General features: G+C 37.3%; 1 protein-coding gene across 4 annotated transcripts in view; it reads right to left on the bottom strand.

Moving 5' to 3' along the window:
- The window catches only part of JPH1 (junctophilin 1), an 84234-nt gene that overhangs the window by 25867 nt on the left and 36727 nt on the right, over positions 1 to 21640 (bottom strand). For all 4 annotated transcript variants that reach the window (XM_055705837.1, XM_055705840.1, XM_055705838.1 and 1 more), the window contains exon 3: positions 4446 to 4564. In XM_055705837.1, coding sequence (XP_055561812.1) covers positions 4446 to 4564 — 119 coding nt within the window. The remainder of the gene's footprint in view (positions 1 to 4445; positions 4565 to 21640) is intronic.

The raw sequence follows: 21640 nt of genomic DNA, 5'->3' as shown, positions 1-21640 counted from the left end.
TAGTGATGTTCAGCATGTTAATACTGATACTGTAATAGTAACCAAACATTACAGGAAAAAGTACTGGTAAAATCCAACAAATTTTTACTTTTTTCATTAGAAAATCTTTGTTCTCAGCTCATATATTTCACCTAAAGTGATTCTGTCCATCCCTTTAGAGAGCATTAATTGATAAACTGCTCCTTGATTTCTCTCATGCCTTGTTTAGGAGGTCAAAGGCTGGATAAATTGTTCTGGTGAGCCATGCACGTTCATCTGGCAGCTGGCTGGCCTGACAAATAATCTGCCATAAAACAATTCACATCTGAATTTCCAGACCTTAATTGCTCCATGGTAAAGTGCCCAGATTGCTCTTACCCTGCAGCAAAGCAGTTTTACCCCTCTTTCATTTAATCAAATGTTATTCATTCAAACTGAATGAAAGAGCAGTATCCATTTGCTGCAGGATATATAAGCACACAGACAATTATGGCTTAGCTGTCCAGTCTGTGCAAGTTCATACTTTAGCTTACCTCCTCATAGTGTGTTTACAAGACTACATCCTAAAGATGGCCTGTGGAATCTAGAATGAATGGGTAAGTCAAAGCCTCCATTAACCTTGTGCAAGACTAGAACAATATTCCCCCTTTTTACTGGGTGTCAAAAGCCGTTCTTCTCTGTTACACCTTTGATACAGAACTCCCATTTAGTCATTTGCCATTATCTAGGTTTTAACAAGAGACACAAACCAGCAGTTATTGTTTATCTCTAAGCAAAGACAATCTCAAACTGTCCCTGGATGACTCCTTTGAATGAGGATATGACTCAGGTTTCATTTGTTTCCTGTCCTGGTATGCTCTTTTTTGACACATCTACAAGTTTAGTGATGCCCAGAGGAAACAAACAGGTCACAGCTGGGATTTCTCAAAATGTGTTTTATTTGGTGATAAAAGGCCTGTAAACTATGGCTTCTATAAAGACTGCAATTTCTGTTAAATCTACAAAACGTATCGCCTTGTGGGTAGGGCTTTGCAAAGACACATCATCCTCATAGATATTAATCAACTAGCCAAATCTCTGCTAACAGCAAAAGTAGAAGCAGGGTCTTGCCTGAGACTAGTGTGAACAAGCTTAGGGAAAACAGCTCACTGTAATCTTTTAAGTCCTCACACCATGGCAGTGACCTTTTCAACCATAATTGCTTTCTTTCTATGCAAATATTAAGGTAATCAGTTACTTGGAAAGCTAAATCTCAAGATATCTACGGTACCTCAATATTCACGATTCAGACTGACATTATTATTCCTACCTGCTGGATGCTACTTTGCTTCCTACCATTTTGTTCTCCTTTCAATCTCCTTTTAAACTACATTACAAAGCTAGAACCTCTTAGCAGCTTCTGATGAGTATCTTAATGAACATAAAACTGAAATGTGAGAGAAAATAATTGGGAAGTAAGAACTGTCACGGTACAATGAGTGATGAATATCTACTGTAATTACAAATTGTGTGTAATACTAGGCTATACGGCCCAGAAGGTTGCTTTTTAACAATGTGAAATTTAAAAGCTTTATCAAAAGATGTTCAAATATTTAAATGGACTTAAGCTGCAGGTAATGCAGAGATCACTCATTAAGATGGAAAAAAATGCTTAACTTATTTACAGAGAGGTATTTGTATTTCACTTTTTTTTGTCTCTTGAACTTTCAAAAGACTTTGATATATTACATTTATTTGCTGCTGGCAGCATGCTTGCCTACTGTACTAAGCAGTTCAAGCAATGAGAGGAAAATGACACTCTGCCCACAACAATTTATTTTCAAGACAATTTTGCACAATGGAAAGCTTTCTTTTAACTATAGTTTCAGAGACTGAGATACAATACTTATCATTACCTTTTAGTAGCATTAACAGACACATATAAAGATACTGTAAAAATAAAAAGCTCAAGCAACAGAAGAAAACTGAGAAGTTGCTATTAGGAAGCAATAATGGTTATCTTGTTTTCATTCAAACATACCAAAATGCTGTTTTAAAAGCAAATATTTACTGCTGTTTGTGTGAGTGAACGTAAATACTTAAAGATATTTCTCTATTTTATTACCATAAATGAAAAAAACTAATGATAACATCGTCCTGTCACTCAAAGCATGAGACTTGGGAAATACTTAAATAAGCAAATATGCATACAGGTGTGTCTCAGGGTTAAGTGTTACCACTCAGAAAGAATGTATCTGAAAAAGGAATCAAGAACACTGAGGATGGAATGTATTTTTGACATGACAGCATTTGAAAGGATCACAATGATGTATGCATCTGGTGTTTTGCTGCAGCTTATTTGGGATAACTGAAATTTAGTTAACATCTTGCCATCTTAAGCAATGGGAATAGCAATTTTTTTTTAAAAAAAGTGTATAAATATGCTGTATTTGGCGATGTTGGAATTAAAGAGGAAATTTAAAATATAGACTCCAAAAGAAGTATTTATCTTTTGATAGGTAGCTAGCTAACTGATAAGACATTTCCACACAAAGAATACAGTACATATACTTTGAGAAAAGTTTTGTTACATCATTGTAAACATATACAGCTGCATTTGGGGAAGGGATACAAACTCTTTACTTCTGTAATTGGAATAAAAGTTTTAAATGAAAGGAAAGTAAGAATCCCACACCTTGTCTCCCCAGATCTCCGCCAATTTGTCAGCAATGCTACTTTATATCCTGTGGCAGGAAGCAAAAAAAGAAACCTAACAAATTCTTGATCTGGGGGATTTCTTGGTGTTAAATTTCACACCATCAGATGTTTGTGTTTTCTCTCAAGTACTCTAGCCATTTCTTTATTTCAAGGGTTTGGCAGCTTTGAAATACTTTCATTCCAAGTGCTTTAATTCCCTCTTACTTCTATTGTCTATCAAGCTTTCCTTCAAAAGGATCCCTGTTACTAGTAGTGCTTTGCATAGCTAAGTGTATGACTTCTTATCTTATGACTGATGAACTGCTGCTATAAATTGGGAGTAGATGGATGAATAAAGTAATGAAAAAAGAAGACGACTTGGGTATCTCATAGGAGTAATTGGGCCTCTAATACAAGTCTACAGTAGAGTTTGTATTGGGGTAATTTCAAACAGTGAAAGGTACATATTGATACCACTTAAAAGCTAGTAAAGTCTTACTACTGGAAATAGTTCTGTTGAGGTTTGCCTACAGTTCTGGACAGCTATGTTCAAGAAAGATGAATTTACACCATGACGTGTACAAAGAAAGTTTGCAAGACTGATAAGGGGAATGGAGATTCTAACCTGCATGAGGTGACCAGCCCTTGACTTATGCATTAATTAAATAAAAAAGAGCAACCTAACCACACAGGTTGCTCTCTACAACCAAATACTTGGAATAAAGAAAAAACAAGTATTCTTTAACCTAGCTGACAGTAATGATTTAGTAACAAGTTATATACAGTGGTCATTTATACTAAAAATTGAAAGAAGTAGATGGATTGTTAGAAAATGTTGAAGAATGTTCCTGTTCTTTGATTTTGTGGGTCATATTAGCCTGCATCCATCATATGGGTACATTTAAGAATAAAGGGGTTTGTGTCTGAAACAAGTATGTGCAGAAGATGACAATAAGTGAAAATGAATCTCAGAGTGATAACGTATATTAGCATACAAGTGCAGGCAAATCCTTGAAAAGTAACAAGATACGACAACTCATTTGACAGGTGAAAGAAAGGACCAGCTTACGAAAATACATTAAATTGGCAAATAGGGTCCCATTTTATCTATCTAATCTTAAGCTAAAGAGCAGTACACAAAAGTATTAACTTCATGGAAAGATACCAGAAAAACAAAGCAAAACCCTCTATGCTTCTTTCTACAACTTTCCAAACCACATGACAGGTGAAAATGGGTTGCAATGTTGATACAGGTGACACAGACTTAATAATGTGATATATTGAGTATGGGACTAACATTCCACAGAACACCACAGGCATAACAAAGGAAGATTCCCTCACAGGTTATGTATATGTATGCATAATGGTAAAGCATTCTCTAGGATTCAGGCCTTAGCTAACCAAGACTGTCAAAAATTCCCTTGGACAGTAAAGAAAGCTAAGGATCTTTCCCCTAAAAAACACATTATAGAGATAACTCAAATTTCTGTTAACTTATGTTCTCTGAAATCTCTTTGACACTGTCCCAAAGAAGGTATTGCGGCAAAGTTGTATGCTTGATACTGACTTTTCAACACTCAACTGTTTTTATACAAAGCAATAGTCATCAAATGATTAAAAAATGAAAACAAAGCCTCCTTGGGCAATGTACACTCTTCATGACTTACAGATGATTATTGTTTCTGTATAAAGGACAACATTCAAAATGAAATCAACTTTTTCCCTTCACACAAAACCTTTTCACTGCAATTAAAGAAACCTAGCCACAAAAAAAACCAGTTCACAATTACCTGGTTGGTAGAAATTTGGTGAAAGTTCTCTGGCAACTGCTCTTGCAATATCACATTCCTGGCGAGCAGCCTGAGCAGCCTGATCTGCAGCATCAGCTTTAGCTCTTGCATGTGCAGTTCTGTACGGAGTAGAAAACAGTTTATATGTGGAGGAGTATTTTACAAGTTGCATCAATAATGTAAGAGCAAAGGACTAATCTCCTCAACTACCAAACACTGTCTGTATGGGGCACTCTTATGCCCACTTGCTGTGAGTAACTACAAATCAAAGTATTTCAGAATCAATGCATTATTCCCCTCAGTTCCTCTGTCCTGCCCATAGTTGTATTACATTTACTTGTAGGTATACAATTTACAGCCCAAGATTATAATTATAATTTGTAAACAGAAAAAAATAGTATCTGACCAAACCCTGGGATTATTATTTTAATACATGTTACCAGAATGTATACAAAAGTGTACAGAAAGTCAGACTGGGCCACCACACTGTCTCCTAAACAGGGGTCTGCAAAACCAAGATACATAATGTTCACGGGGACTGTGGAATGTTACTACCTTTAAAACATTTCAAAGTTAATGCTCAGTGTTGGGTGCCATGTAAAATTTTTTGGAGGGCAAAACTGAGGTATGTTGGCCCAAAAAAATGAGAAATGTCTTCCACAATCAGACCACGTTGGAAAGGAATGGGATAGAAAATGTGTGTGATGCTTCAAAAGGCACTTGTATAAATGGGGACTTTACAGATCAAGTTACAAATTCCTGTAACTCACTGAATTTCAATCTAAAACAATCTGAAAAGGCAACTTTTCTGAAGTCAAGACAACAGTTTGGAAGTTTGTAAAGCAATTTGCCCTCTGCTTCCACTTTTTCCTTTGCTGTTTCTTAAAAAGCCTCAACAGCAGCTTGTGCAAGTGCCTCTGATTCCAGACTGTGCAAACTGATAGTTGTGTTACTGCAGGATTGCACCACTGTTTGTCCCATCTTCCCTCCCCACTTCATTTTTAAAACAGTCATCTATTTAAAAATTCCTGATGGCAGTGATCTCTCTGTGCCTTTACAGCATTAGCACATCGCCCAGAGCTATGAAATGGCTCATTAGAATGGACAGGAAGCTAAACATGGCAAAGTTTATTGAGCCTCTAGAGATATTAATAAAATTTCTAAACCAGAAATATTAAATCTTATGATATCAGGAATTTTCTCATAACATTCTAGTAGAAAACTGATACTTAAGTAAGGGAAAAATTAGTTGAGGACAATGGCAGCAGCAACTTTTATCCCATGTGCCTGGTGATACCAACAACAATCAAATAAATGAAAACTTTCAACAACTTTGCTGTAAAAATTCAGGTTTCAAGGAATAAAGAAGAATTCTATGTAGTTTAGATGAAGCAAGAATTAAACGTTAGCATTAACCAGACTGAACACCAAGAGATTAACAGTATGGCAGACTTTGCATTTCTAAAAGGATGTTTAATCCTGTAGGGTACTAGTATAAACACAGACATAGAAAACCCACATAGACAGTTTCATCTGTGGTGCCTGGAGAAGATTTATTTAAGTTACATCCTCCCTAAAATGTGTGTGGAGATAAATGTTGAATGTTATTTTCAAAGCTTTGCTTGTCATAATTTACGGATAAATATCATCAGCTCGTGCTGCCTTCTTGCAGGTCCCTCTAGGTCTCTGAGAAAAAAGATAATGAGCAAATAAGCAGTAACACCTTTGACTTGTACTCAGGATGGGGGAAAAGAAACTGTTAATCAAAACAAATACACCGTAAAATCCCACATGTGTTCCATGCAGTTCATGAATGGTTGTATGGTATGTGCTTGCTTAGTAACAGTAATCAAACCCGTTCTTTCTCTATAATCACTATTTCCAATTAGATGAGCTATTCTTAGCTCCTGCATAATTGTGTCTATGTAGCATAAACTTAATGAAGCAACCCCAGCACTGGGACATTGTTTTGTGAGACAATAATGTAGTCTGCACATAGATAAACTAGACACTGATCATCCTTTTGTGATGATAGAACAACCAGACTATTCCCATAAAAAAATAGCCTTATGCTATTGCCACTGCTAGAATAGACATTTAAAAAGCTAATATAGTAAATGACCAGCATCAGGAAAACATACTGCCAGGATAATAGTTACTTATTGATGTCTGTGAATTTTCTCTGTTATTATATCCAAGAAGCAAATCACACATTCTGGCCAAACATATAGTATCAATTAGTTAAGGAATTAAATGGTGACATGAGTAATAAGCTAGTGAAACTTTGTCACATGAAGCTGAGCAAAGCAAGTCACAGCAGGAAGAAGCCAATGGAACAGAAGGTAAATGAGCACTGCTTTCCCCCGCTGCCCTATCTCACACCTTTTTTTTTTTTTTTTTCAACTTGCACTTCCTGCTACTCTGCCCCTTTGTACTCACAGTCAGGAGCTCCAGCAGACCAGAACAGGAGTGACTGACTGTTCAGAGATGAACGCTGCCAAGGCATGTCTCTGTGACACACTTGCACAGAGCCTCAGGGCTGTACATTCGCTGAGAGACAATGCAGCAAGAGGAACTAAACAGGCACAGCGGCGTAAGGCACAAGAACAGCATTTATGCTCCTGAGCAGGCCTTCCACCAGTCAAACAGAAACGTGTGCACGTGGCTGTGCTCAGACACTTCCCTGACGGTCTCTTCAGCCAGCATCATTGATGATGACATACAGTGAATGTGAAAAGAACAGGAGAAACCAGCAGAGCTTTGCCTGTGAACACAGGCCCTTCATTACTTGCATTATCTGCTATTTATCACCTTGCCATTTGGATGCTTTCCTGGCTAACTTCAGCAACGTGTACTTCATTGTCTCAATTTCCAACTGCATATTCAGACATTTCTTTCACTTTTGGAACACTTATAAGTGTGGGTCTCAAATAATTTTTCTGTTGCTATTTAATTTCCTGGTGTTTTTATTCTGACTTCCACACTTAATTTGTCTGTATATTTTCCAAATTACCTGCTTAGTTACTGCTGGTTGACACTACATTTTGTTTGTACTTGTTTTATTCTGCCTTGCATTGACCTCCACACTATCAGAGTGCTATTATCAATGACTATGGAGAAATATGTTAGTTTTGAATGACAATGTTTATAAGGGACAGCTACCAAAACAGGGTAGCCCCACTGGAATAAAATCCATTTGCTCTATTTATGCTTCACACAGTTTGGGAAAGCCACCTTTACCTTTTATTCCTGGAGTAATTTTGTCACTGTAAAGTCTCAAAGTTTTGCTTATTATCAGTAATTATTAATGCAAATGTGAGTCTATGATAAACCAAGTTGAAATGACCCACGTTTCAATGACAACATCTACCTGGGAATTTCTTACTTTCCCAGAGAGCTCTACATCTTTTGCCACAACAACAGATTTTTATGAGAACTTCTGAAAGAGAAAACTCAAAAAAATGTCTCCTTTCCTCTCCCCTAGCTAAGGAAAAGACTGCAGCAGGCTTTGCATGCTGTTCCACACATCCTCCAGGAACAGTCAATCTGAAGTTTCAGCAGCAAAATAGAAACTATGCAGGGAAGTAAGCAGCAATCAACTGGCTGCAAAACAGCATGGGAAAATACTGACTTGCTTTGCAATGCTGCATTCAGGTTCTAACCCACAGCAAAGGACCTTTAATGATTTTTCTTTCAGGTGAACAGGCAGTCCGTTGTAAAAATTAATTCTCAGCAACTGTAACGCTTAATACACATTATTAACTTTTAAAGTGCCATGTGTTTTTATGTGTGTTATCTACTTGAAAGCATCATACTACCATTAATATTCCATGTCATGTCTCCTACACATGCTTGAAAGCTTTCAAACCATTACAAAATTAAAGTATTTAAAAGAAAACAATTCCTATTTAGAGGGACAATCTACCTGTTAACTAATGAGTCCACATGGTGGACTCATGGAATGGTGAATACAATCAAGACAGGGACAAAATTAAGTTGCATCTGTGGTAGGAATCAAACTGTACTTACATTAAAAAGGAAGCCACAGCTATAGCTCACGCAGAGTGCTGGTGCCAGCATGCGGAGTCCCTGTATCTACGAGTCTCTGTTGCCAGTGGGTGAGGAGGCACCAATGTGGAGGACCAGCGGCTAACTGTAACTTCGTTGTTCAACATTTTATTTAGACTCATATTAGGGTCTGATTTTGAAAGAAGCCTGAGCTTTCCAGACTGTGGGAGAACTGATATCACTACTGATACTTTTCCATTCTGTGTTTGGTTGGGTAGGTAAACATATCAGATTATGAGCACAGTCAGGGGCTTCTTACAAGCAGTTTCCAGCAATACTACAATCAGATTTCTATCTACTTATGTCTGAAAAGTGACTTGAAGGAGGAGTACTGAGGGCTGAAGAGCTTAAACATTATCTAGCATTCTGCAGCAACAATGTTTATTTATAATGCCATGTGTCTGGAATGCATTATGTAATGTTTATCTAAATTTAAAACCCTTTTAGAACTGTCCATTTCCCTCCAGATTATTTTGTATTTCCATGGTATCCTTCAATGCACTTGTAATGCTGCCTCATTCAGAGTCAACTAAAAATGTAAGCAATATATGTTTACTTTGTTTCATTTTTCAGCTTTTATTAAACACAGTGATTCCAGCATAAGCTTTCCAGGAGCTTGCTTTCTATTTCTTAAAATGATACACATAATATTATCTATTTGCCAAATATATGAAACACAATTACGTTCCTATTAAATTATCCTAAAGTAATAATCTTAAAGTTACTTATTAACAGATATCTGTATCGGGAAAAAACAAACAAACAACAAAAAAACAACAAACCAAACCAAAAACCAAACAAAAAAAAGCACTACAGGCTAAACCCCCACGAAGTTCTCAAAGATACATTTAATTTACGACAGCTATCAGGTTTGTCTGAGTAACATTACATATTGTGGGTTACTACTTATATAATCCTTTTTGAAACTGGACTTCTCTAAAAAACAATCCCATCTCCCTTAATTCTAAAATTCAGTGATTTTTCTAGACAGAGAAAAACATTTTGTTGTTTTTTTCCAAGTATGAGACTTTCTAACATTTTTATATTTCTATCTATTGGAGGCTCAATTCTGCAAAGCCAAGCTCTGATAAAACTTCTAGAGATCAACAGTATTTCCAGGAAAAGAGGAGTTGAAGAAGAAGGGGAAAACATTAAGGAATGATTCTTTGGTAGCTTAATTTTCTCCTTATCCCCATTTTATTTCCATATTCTTCTGATATTATAGATCAGTAACGAATGCTAGCAGCTATGCATTTTTTAACGCTGCAAGTGAGAGACTGGCATGCTAGTCATCCTCCTCAGTTTCTCTCAGTGATAATACTGGGTGAAAAACAATATTCTGCTATGGTAGGATCAAAAACACATGCATGTACAACTAGAGCTACCCAAGAACTCTTGGCTTCACCACTCTCAGCAACTCATTGCTGTAACATACCTCAGAAATTAGGGCAGGTCACTGAATACCAGCTAGAAATGAGAGTCACAGAGAGTTACAGAGAAAGACTTACAGGTACTGCAATAAAAGAGCTTCATGTCAGTGAGAAACTTAAAGTGCTCCTAAACTGCAAACTGAATTGAACAAATGAGCTACATGTTCTCAATCAAGAAGTCGGAACTTAAAAACTCTCCAAAGTGCTTTAGTTGATCAATCTTGTTTGTGCTTTGCTAGATTGTAGTTTCAGCCAGGAGGCTCCTTCTTCATGAACTGACTTCACTCAGGAACTGGACTACCTTGGTACTACTGGTCAAGTCTCATGTAGGGATAAGCACATTTATTATGTACACACTGCTGGCACATTGATCTGTATCATTTTACCTAATGGATTTTGCTTCTGAAAACTCCTCCTTCCCAACTAAATCCATTTCTCAGTTTTTTTCAGGCCTAACTCATATTAGAAGAACTGAAAAAATTCTAACCTTCAGTTTAACAACAACTGAAAAATGGAGGAAATTCCTTACAATTGGCAAACAGCCAACCTGATTTCAGTACTTGAAAAAATAACCTGGGGGTAATGACTGGTTAGCCAGATGTCAGCCTTGGGCATAAGTAACAGCATAAATAAACTGGGTCTACAACCACAACAATTTACAGACTAATAGTATATTGTGCTGGACATTGTGCTTTAACAAAGAGTATTTTGCCAAACACTTCATACACATGTAAATATTATGGGTCCTATACCTTATCTAGATTGCCTTGATTTAACATACTTGGATTGTTTTCAAGGTTTCTGATTTTGTACCCTATGGCAACATAATTAAACAACAGCATAAATTACACGGACTTAATAAGGCACATCAAAATGGATTAAAAGCTCACCCTCTGACACATCTGAAAGCTTAATGCAAAAGACATCAAAGCAAAGGGTTGATATGTGCATTTTACCGTAGGAATTGAGTTTTGCTCTAGAGCTGTTTAATATTTAACTTTTATAATGTCTCAATACAAGCTAAAACATACTATGGTAGAGTAGATTACATAACTTCTGGATTCCAAAAAATCCCAAGAGGACAATTTACTGTACCCTACTGCAATGTAACATTACTTCAACCTAAAGTTTACTGTAACCTGAAGTTCAATGATAACTCCAAACCCCATTGAATTTAACTGTACTGAAACAGAACACTGGGAACTAAAAATCTAGTCAGTTTGGGAAACTGTCATGGAAAGCACAGAAGGAGTGTAAGATCACACTGGCTAGCCTGACACACTGCAGCAAAAGGAAGAGTTAATGTGGTCTTCATACATGTAGAGATGGAAATCATGTATAAACAGGAATTTGTTCTTTCTGTACTACTAATCCAAAATCCATAAACCCACTAGTGGAACAATGCCCAGCCCATCTACATGTCAAGAATGAAAAAGAAACGTCAGGACCACAGAACAGTTGAGGTTCTAAAAAGACAAGCTTTTAAACTAAAACTTCTTGAGCCTCATATCTACTCATTCTTAAAGACCGAAAAGCCACTTATCGTGGTATACACATGGGTGTCTGACAGTAGAAAATGGGGAAGAAGAAATGGGGAAGACAAGTGTTTCAGATAAAGACAAAATTGGTCCAACAATTACAAGCTGAATTTGGGCATAGTCAGCCTTGAAATCTTTTGGGTATATTTTACAGATGGATCTTTCTAAGTCTTTAACATTCTATTAGGCAGCATACCAGAAGTCCTCTTTAATCCATTTTCTGAGAAAAATATGACATGGTCTTTTGTTTACAGGAAGTGAGATTACATGATTTAGGGACTGTTTACATTAGGTATTTCAGGCATCTTACATAAGTGCTCTGATCATATCATTGGAGGCACTTCTCTTACTCCATTAAAAATAAGAAATTTGAACTATTTACAGTTTGGTCTTCTGAACTCTGTGGATGTCAGACTCCTGTAATGGTCTGTATGAACATACTCTGCTATGCCTATGAATATACAAATAGTCTTATGGCAAACACAAATATATGCATTTGTTGAGAAATCAGTCGCCTTCTTATGCCAAGATTCAGAACCTGTTTGCATTCTCGTTTAGATCTCTCTGGTCCATGCCAATAAAACCAGAACCGCTCAGCAGCTCGGGGGTGCTAAGGTACATGTTTCTGTAACTTACGTCACATGTGTACTCAGCAGTTCAGAAAGATGTTAAGTGAATGAAGTACAGGATTCCATAAAAAGAAGGTACTTCTTTTAATTCTCTTTTAACAATTGACATGTATTAGTTCATTTTTCCTAGTCTGTCTTTCAGGCTCTCATTCTTGCCCACCTGTTTGGAAAAAGACTCACATGCAGATGTATGAATTTAAGAAGTGGCTTTAAATTGCTGTTAAGAACCACTAGAGAAGTTGCATTTACATGGGACTCTTCCTAACCTTAGGTGTCCCACTAGCCTTGCATTATTTACGTGCAAGTCAGCTAATCTGCCCCTGGATAATGGAGCTGGCTCTTCATGTGATGTATCCAATTTTATCCATCATTCTGTCAGGAGCTTGAATGAATGAAGTTTTGCTTTCATATTGATTGCACTTGACCCTAGCACTGGTGCAGAAATCTTGAAGATGGCACAGTCATCAGTTTCAGCAAGATGAACAACATCATTTCAAGCAGAAAGCAAGTTTTCCTGTAGGGAAATGTACACTTCGGGCAAAATACACTTCTGTATACTATGCACATAAGCATTTTCCCCCCTTTTTTGCCAATGGTGTTTCACTGATAGTATCTTTTCATGTCACTAAGTACCAAGTAGATCTAGAGAAAAGTATAACTCTTGATGTGCACTTGTCTATGCTACTTTATAGGAAAGACCATACCCTATCTTATTTTATTACCAAGTCTCCTTATGCACAATATTTTCTTCCAGTTCCCTGGCACCATAATGTTAATTCTTGCAGACAGAAGTTTTTTTCGGAAAGGGGTAAAGGAATATCTGCGAACAATTTGTTGTTTCCAATCACCAAAGCCAATTATATTGGTTGACTGAAAAGAGCTCTGAATCTAGCTGGAAGCATAAAAAAATAAATGCACACTTGAGCTTCAGCTGCTCTTGACAACATAATTTAGTGAAGAAAAAAAAAGGAGGTAAACATGTTTCTCTTCCCTTCATCATAAAATAGGAGCTTCAAGGAAAAAGAACCCCATGTAATAAGGATTCTGCACACAGAAAGCGAGCCTGCTCAAGGAGATGGTAACACATGGACTGTTGTGATCATTTGCGTAGAGAATTTCTAAGGTACATTTAGTGCACTGCACTTTCCCCAGCCACACATTTTTTTTTTAACTGTTCTCTACCTGGGACAAATGAAATAAAATAGTAGGTATGACAACTGCTATCATCACCAATGTCTGGTGGCTATTCTAGACTGCATGTAAGAAAGCAACAACAAATCATCATCCCAGGGATATAGTTATATGAAAAATGAGAACATCTGACACGAAGAGACTATGAATTATTTTGTATCAAACTGGGCTGGTTTTTCAATTTAAGACATTATCTTAATATTTTTCAGTGTTCTAATGATTTTTACCACTTTTGGTTACTTGCAAAAATAAAATAAATAAAAAAACCCACCAGAAAATATGAAATCAAATGTGCAATTTTAGGAAACAATGTATTTTAAAATATTTTTTCTTATAATAATTCTAGTTAGAAAACTTACAGAAGCTCTATTAATCAGTAAACTTATCCAGGAAAACTGTGTCAAACATCATCCTTGACAACGTCTATTGCTTAATCTCTCCTCTATGCAGAGCTGATGTGGTTTTTTAAGGGTAAGTTTTTGTAAAATTTTAGAGCAAAAAAGTCCACAGCATTACAGATATTTTAGCAAAGAATACCAAAGGTATTGTAGAGCAAAATACATAATACAAAACCAGTATCTTATCTCTCTTCACATCGTAGTACATATAACTCGCAACACACTGGTTGCATGAAAAATACATTACAGGAAATTACAGGAAAAATGTGATAATTTATTTAAAATTCTGTGGGTTTTGCTGGCTTTAAAAAATGTAAGATAAACTCCCCAGTCATAAATACTTCTAGGAGTATTCTTTATGCTCTTCCTAAGTAACTTTGGCAGTCTATAACTTATTATAGTTCTAGTATCTGAATCCAAAGACTTCATTACTGTGCTTGATAGAGGAAAATAAGAAAAAAGTCACAACTGAAGGCTTAGTGGCTTGGTGCTTATTTGTTTTTCTCTCTTCCAAAAGCTGTAGCGCACACATTTATTTCTGCCATTTTCTCAAAAATAATAATAATAGTATGGAATTGAAATCTTCATAACAAAGGCAAACAGAAAGGATACATTGACCATGGAATAAAGTTTAAATCTAAAATAGTTTTGGGAAGGCTTGAAAAAATATCTAGAACATACTGGCAAAGAAAATAATTCTTTATGAGTTATAATAGTGCAATTTATGCATTTATAACTAAAAAAAGAATATGGTGTAATTAAGCTCTTTAAATAACAAACATTGACATGAATTCAAATAATCTGTGGCAATGTTGGTTTTTTTTTTAACTTTGGGCATTAAAATCCAGTGGGGAAACAAAACCACAGTATTTTCATCCTTTTAAAGGCATTAACTGTATGTGTTTAAATTTAATCTTTGTGTCCTTAGCAGTCTGACAGCCAAAACTGAATTTGGCTTATCTTTCTTTGCATGGTTCATTTCTGTTCCCCAATCAGATGCCAGATGCCTAGAAAAATAGTATTAATAGAAAAATGTCTAGCAAACCATTCTGGGATTAGTTCTTCCATTTTCAGTTGTTACAAATTCTGACATGTTTAAAGATAACTGTTAAAAAAATTCACAGAAATACTTGAATAACAGCAAACAGTGATACGTTGTATCTGAACAGCTTAATTAGCCAAAGGCCTAAGCTCTCTGTGAAAAACAAGTGCTCAAGAGGAGGGATGGCTGTATGTGATTTGACTTTTCTCCAGGCTGGCAGATATGAATCAAGTTGCTCATATTATACATTAAACACCAAGAGACTGAACGATATAAACAAAGGAAAGACTTTGATGATCCTTCCATCTGTAAACATGTAATAACTCTTAACTGAAGAGTGCTGCAGATTGACAATAATGTCAGATCATTTCAGACAGAGCAGGTGACAGCTATTTCACAGGTTTTGTTCTCTCCAGCATGAAGGAAATACAAAACGTGGGTTTATGATGAATGCAATTAACAGCTTTAAAATAACTTTCTTTCATATATATACCCCCACCCAAATAAACATATATGTATATATTCACCCTCCGTAGCTACCTACAAAGTTGCCAGTAACACACAATTTGAATAAACAACCTGCATGTCGTATGAGCTACCGGAAAAACTGAAAAAACAGGAATGTTGCTTTATGTTGGTTCCCATAAGGTTGATGATCTTGCCTAGATGCCCACAAGGCTTTTGTGGCATCCATAGACTGCTGAAAGAGAGTTCACAGCAGCCTATTTATTCCTGCTTTGAGTGGTCCTTGACTGCTTTGTTCAGCTGAAGTCATGCAGATCTGCACAGTAAGGCTGAGGATTCATTGTTGTATTCTTATATATTTAGCGGTAACCACTTCTGAGAGTAACAACTTACTGCAGACGCATCAAGTCTACTGTTTTGAGACCCTCCAAACAGAGCTAGTCATGGTCTATTTGCTACTTTTTCTTCCTTACTGCAGCCCTTGTCTGGAGCCCTGATATTCTCCCCCAGCCTCTTTTAGAAAGCAAGTATTTTCTTTTCTGAGTCACTAATAGCAGAATTTTAGTGGAAATACTACAGTGTGTCACAAAGGAAGAATTAAGTCCCAAAATATTAAATCCTAATGTCTTGTTATCGTCTCTTCACACAAATACAGATTTATCAGACTTTCCAGATCTATCTAAAGGTTGATGGATTTTACTGACCTTGATAACTGTGACACTAGAGCAGGTGTAAGACAAGCATCTCCTACTAGGCAATATTGTTTGCTCCCCCTCCCACCAAAAAGCTGTTCCTACTAAGGCCCAGTCTTGAGATCTGGTGCCCTGATAGGCATGCAATTCCTGAGCCTCAAAAATTATTCTCCTAGTAAAGAATCCTCATTAAGTTACCTTCCTAAATTGCAGATCTCTGAGCTTTTATGAGTACTGGAGAGGGGCCACATGCTGAATCCTCTCCCTTATGCAGAGCAGTGCTACCATAGCTTGCCAGAAGCACCAGATCTGCTCTGCCTGCACTAAACGACAGTGCTGCACACACACCAAAGTGTTTTCCAGAAGTGCTGGGCATTTCTACATACATACCCGACTAAGTTCTGCACTTTTCATGTCTTCAATAAATAACACTACAAAAGTAACTGCTACTAACACAGAAATTCATGTGGCTGGCAGCCAGTGGTAACTGCATGGGTCTGAACACCAGTGGGTGACAGGAAAATGCCTGCTATTTTTCTTGAGGACATTAAAGGAGCCTCACCATATCAAAGGCATGCAGCATGGCAGGGAAATCTGATAAATCCTGGGAAAGGCATTGTCCTGGAACAAGCCTGTGGGCTGGATGAATGATCTTGGAATCACAGAATCATAGAATGGTTTGGGGGACTGTAAAGACCATCTACTTCCACCCCCCCTGCCGTGGGCAGGGACACCTTCCACCAGACCAGGTGGCTCAAAGCCCCATCCAGCCTGGCCTTGAACACCTCCAGGGATGGGGCATCCACAGCCTCTCTGGGCAACCCGTTCCAGTGTCTCACCGACCTCACAGTAAAGAATTTCTTCCTAATAGGTAATCTAAATTTACATCTACCATGTTTTATTTAAAAAATATTACCCCTTATCCTATCACTATACTCCCCGATAAAGAGTCCCTCCCCACCTTTCATGTAGGCCCCTTTTAAGTACTGGAAGGTTGCTATAAGGTATCCCTGGAGCTTCTCCTTCTCTGGGATAAACAGCCCTAACAACAACAACTTATTTTGTCAGGTTGTACACCAAGATAAGATAATCCTTCCTAGAGTCCACACAAATCCACCTTCACCTGAATGTGTACCATATTTCATTAATCTCATGGAGAAACATGAAAGTCAGCAACAGGGAAGGCCTCAGCCTAGCCTCTGGGTGCTTAAAGGAGGAATGGAGGATATTCTTAGATGGAAGAGCAGGGAAAGTAAACATATGCTTCCTTGAAAAATTTGATAACTCAAGATGACCAGTGCAAGGTAATTCAAAGATTATCTCATTTTACATAACTAGCAAAATAGTAACAAGAATAAAAATCTCTCCAACAAACGATAGTCAGAATTTCAGCTAAATCCATCAATGAAGTGTATGACTACTAAGCATGAAATCTAACCTCACATAATGCTTAGCTGAATATTTAATAAAATGTGAGGGTCTGTTCCATACAGCAGCCTCGCTGCTCCAGCATGAGCATGCTCTGGCAGCAAGTGGATGTGTATGGAATATGATTTCTCATTGGAAAGTAGAAGTCACTCGATAACAAGTAGAGACTTACCCTGCAATCCTACTAAATAAATAACATTTTCACTGTCTGTGAGACAGATGTTCAGTGAAAGGCCTGCTGAGATAAAGATTTTTTTTTCTACAAAGTACAGCACTGAAAAGACTTGATAAAGTACTGTAATAGGTTAGTTTGTAAGGAATTCTGTGGAGCTCCTCCAACATAAGTTGAAATGTGCTTTTGACAGTTTCTAACTCTTGTGCAAGTCAGTCCAGCCATAAAATCTTGCATTTTACTCTTTTTATTGAATGGCTAACCTGTCTAGTAGCAAAGTACTTTTTTGAGTATTCAAATTGTTGCTGAGAAAATAGGATACAAAATGACCTCTTTTTGAAGGGCCAAGACGGAAACTAGATTTCTACCTGACAGTCAAGCTGGAATTCCACAGAAACAGGCAGAAATATAAAGAAAGCTTTTAGGAGTTCTTCGGTCTACCATTTTCACACACTTTAATCAGAGTTCACATATGCATAAATTAAACTTTTCTGTAGGTTTGTTAAAAGAGCCATCACTGGGGAGAAGAATGATACCCTTTTCCCATGTTTAATGGGTCTGAATAGAATTGAAACTGCAGGGCTGTTTAATTCCATCATGTCTGGACAGAGAGCATACTGGTCACAACATGAATCACTGCACTATAGTTCTCTCATCACCTAGTTGTCTAAGTAAAAATGAAAGTGAGTTCATTATTTTAAACACATCATGTATTTTATAAAGAGTGACAGCATCATGGAAAAGTTCAAGATGCAGCACCTTTTTTTATAATTTCAGGTACATCATGCATTGTCTCTGTAGAAATGCCACAAACAACGGATCATTCTTACACTTTAAATGTGCAAGTTGTACAAGCCTACAAGTGAGACACAGAGACAACTTTTGATTTTTTTTAATATGGGAAAGAAATGGCCTTTCTTATCTACCTTGAGAAAACACACAGTGCCAAGAAAGCAGGAACCTCATCTATAGAACTTACATGAAGTAAGAAGGTCAATTTTCCTTGAAAAAGGCTTCACAGGGAAAACAGTCTTTGGAGAAGGAGAGGAAACAAAAGCTGTCTAGCATGGAAGACCAAACCTGAATGGGTTGGTCAGGAAAAATTATATTTAAGGGCTCAGCCATCTGAGGTCCTAACAATTAGTCTTGAGGCAACAGGGCAAGATAAGAGTCTGAAGGGTCATATTTTCTAGCGTGGGTTAAAAGGAGATCTCTGCTTTCTTGTTAAATCTATCAGTTGTCTCAGAAGCAAGAATATTGTCAAAGAAAAAGGAAGGCAGCATCTCAGAAACATTTGGCATAAGACTCTGTCTGCAGTGCTGGGACAATTCTTTTGGCAATTGTGCAGCCTGTGTTAGAGAGCAGATGTGTCAGTCGCCCATCAGACAGAGTAAGAGGTCCCAGGTTTTTTTGGTGAGTATATGCCACCAAATCTACACACTGAAGAACCATGAGCTCTAAAAAGGTCCCACTTCCTCCAGAACACCTGAATCTACACAGCTACACACTCCAGGCCATAAATGGCCAGGATATCCAGTGTGTCCATTTCTTCCTGTAAAAACTTCCTGGCTAACAGTGGACCCTTTTGTTTCACAAAAATTGAGCTCTTTGTTATGAGAACAAGCTATGGCTATAGAAAAGCTGAGGTATAGTTTCTTCACAGAAAGGTCATGTCATTTGGGGTCTTTGTCCTTAGGCATGCTTCTCCTTGACAGAATCCTTCTGTACAACTAATACCACTTAGGGGGCTCAACTGGAGCCAGCGTAAAGATATTTAAGCTCTTTTTCTTGCCTCTCTCTACAAATTAGTCATGTCTGTCTTTGGCTGGTGTCCACTACAGTGTTTTCATTGAATTTAGCAGTCACTCATTAATGTGAAGATGACCCTGCATCAATAAGATGCTGACATGACATGACTTCCCAGATGTTAACCATCCACATATGCCTCGATCTTTTGAATCTCCAGACACATTAATGATGTGCCATGAGACCCACTTCTTCCACATACAGACTCCTCAGTGGTAAAGCCTCAGATTATGACAGGAAGAAGACTCATCTCTCGGTGCAAACTAGTATCTAAAAGACAGTGCCTGAAAAAAGTGAGATGGGAAGACAGTTGAACTGGAAGACTGTTGAATTGCCTGCTCTCAGCCAATCCTGAGCATTACTTACAAGATACTCCTATAAGATGCCAACCAGGCTGGTGTTGGGTAGAACACTGAGCGTGGGGGAACAGCCCCTTGTTCAGTGAGGAGGGCAGAGACAAGAGAAACCTCTTCCAGGAACATTGTACAGATATAAAGTGCACTTGGTACTACAATTTGTACGTGGGCTGCTATCTCAAAACCAGTGATGGACCAGATTAAGTGGCTCTATCTCATTATCTGTAACTGGGATCAATATTGAGACCTATACTGGAGTAATTATGGCTACTGATGTCCATGTTGGGAGCATCAGTGGTGCTGTCATTCTGAAACAGTTATCCCAGCAGGGTGTAAGAGCTATGTTGCTAACTCTTTATTATTCTGTGACATTTTGCTATGGCAGTTGGGCATTAGTCTGCTCAGTGGTGTACTTCATGGACGCTAATTGCTTACAATAGAAATGCTGGAGCTTACTTTAAGGTTTGATGAGGCCATGAGTTGCTACAGAAGATAGAGTTTTAGTCATGAATCTCACATATTGTCCATTCCCACAGATAAGGGCAGGCATATGAAATGTTTGAACATGCAGTTTCTGTAGCAAAATCATCAACTTTTTTATCTTGTCCAGGAAAGAGTATGTTAGTTGCAAGATGGACTGAATTCAAAGGATGCAGATTCTTATCTGCTCAGTTTAGAAACCTCTGGGCAGGGGCATCTGAAACAGAAAATACTAGATCAGGACAGAGGCAGAATTCTGGATATTCTGGAAGGTTTTGGAAATGTTTGAATTGAGAACAAGTGTTTTCCATACCCACCGCATTCTCTCACTGACAGTGAGAGGGAAATAAGGAAGCCCCTTCTATGCTATTCTTCTACATGGAAGTTTTATACATCTTATACTATGCTATCCTACACGAAAGTGTGAAAAATCTAAGCCAGTATAGGTCCAGAAAGTATGCTGCTATTAAAAAGAAACATAACAGCCCTCTAGTCTAACCTGCCTGAAGTGTATACACACCTAGAGTGACACACACCTGAAGAAGGAATGCCATCTGGTGAGACTGGAGCATGATGTACTGCAGTGCTGCAACTGAATGCTGCTTCTGTGTGAATAAGATTTTTGCCAGTGTTATGTCAGAGCTCAATTTAGCCCTGTTGGAGATGGGATAATTAAGCAAAGAGTCGTCCACCTCCAGCTGATTACTTTTCCTCCTACAATATCTCTGTAGTAAAGCATATGAATTACATCTAATACAAGCTTCAAAAACTTTGACAACGTGAAGTTTGGAATTCAAAAACTTTAGAATATTTTTTTTTAAAAAAGAGACGTTTGGTATCCATCTCTCCTTGAAGTAAACTAAAGAATAAAGATCTGTTGTTTAGGTCAGTTAATAGGGTATAACAACTAATAACCAATGCAAACAACTGCTTTTCTCTTAGTACTGGCAATGTCACAACTAAAATTACTTGCAGGTTATACCTACTTTCTCTTAATGTCTTCTCAAGTAAGTCAACATATTATCTTTAAACCCTTCTACAATCCAATGCTCTTCATGGTAACTACAGTACTAATGCTATCCATCTATACTGTCAGTGGTCTCTTTTCTTACACATGAAAATTATTCCAGAAAAAGATTTGTTTTACCTATAAAATATAAACAGTTAGTTTGGAGTAAATCCATGAAGCCAACTGCCTTCTGCATCAAGCACTTTCAAACCCCACTAGGAAAAGGGACTGTTATCCTGAAAGTGCACAAAAGAATTCTGAATAATTAATCCAGAATATTTTATATATAGAAAATTTTACATACTAAAAAGTAATTAAGCTAAGGAGAACAATCTCTATGTTGATATTGTCTGTTGATTTACTTACTATGAATCAGATTTATTCTTTTTAAATTATTATTTTTTTAAATTTCCCTTATTTTAATGCTTTTTGGATGGATCAAATCATGTTTCTCTCACAATTTGCTGGGATGAAAAGCTGTAGGACAGCAG

Source organism: Falco cherrug, chromosome 3, assembly GCF_023634085.1.
Source record: "Falco cherrug isolate bFalChe1 chromosome 3, bFalChe1.pri, whole genome shotgun sequence".
Lineage (NCBI taxonomy): Eukaryota > Metazoa > Chordata > Aves > Falconiformes > Falconidae > Falco > Falco cherrug.
The sequence above is the reverse complement of the archived record's forward strand: the minus strand, read 5'-3'. Positions and strand labels throughout refer to the sequence as shown.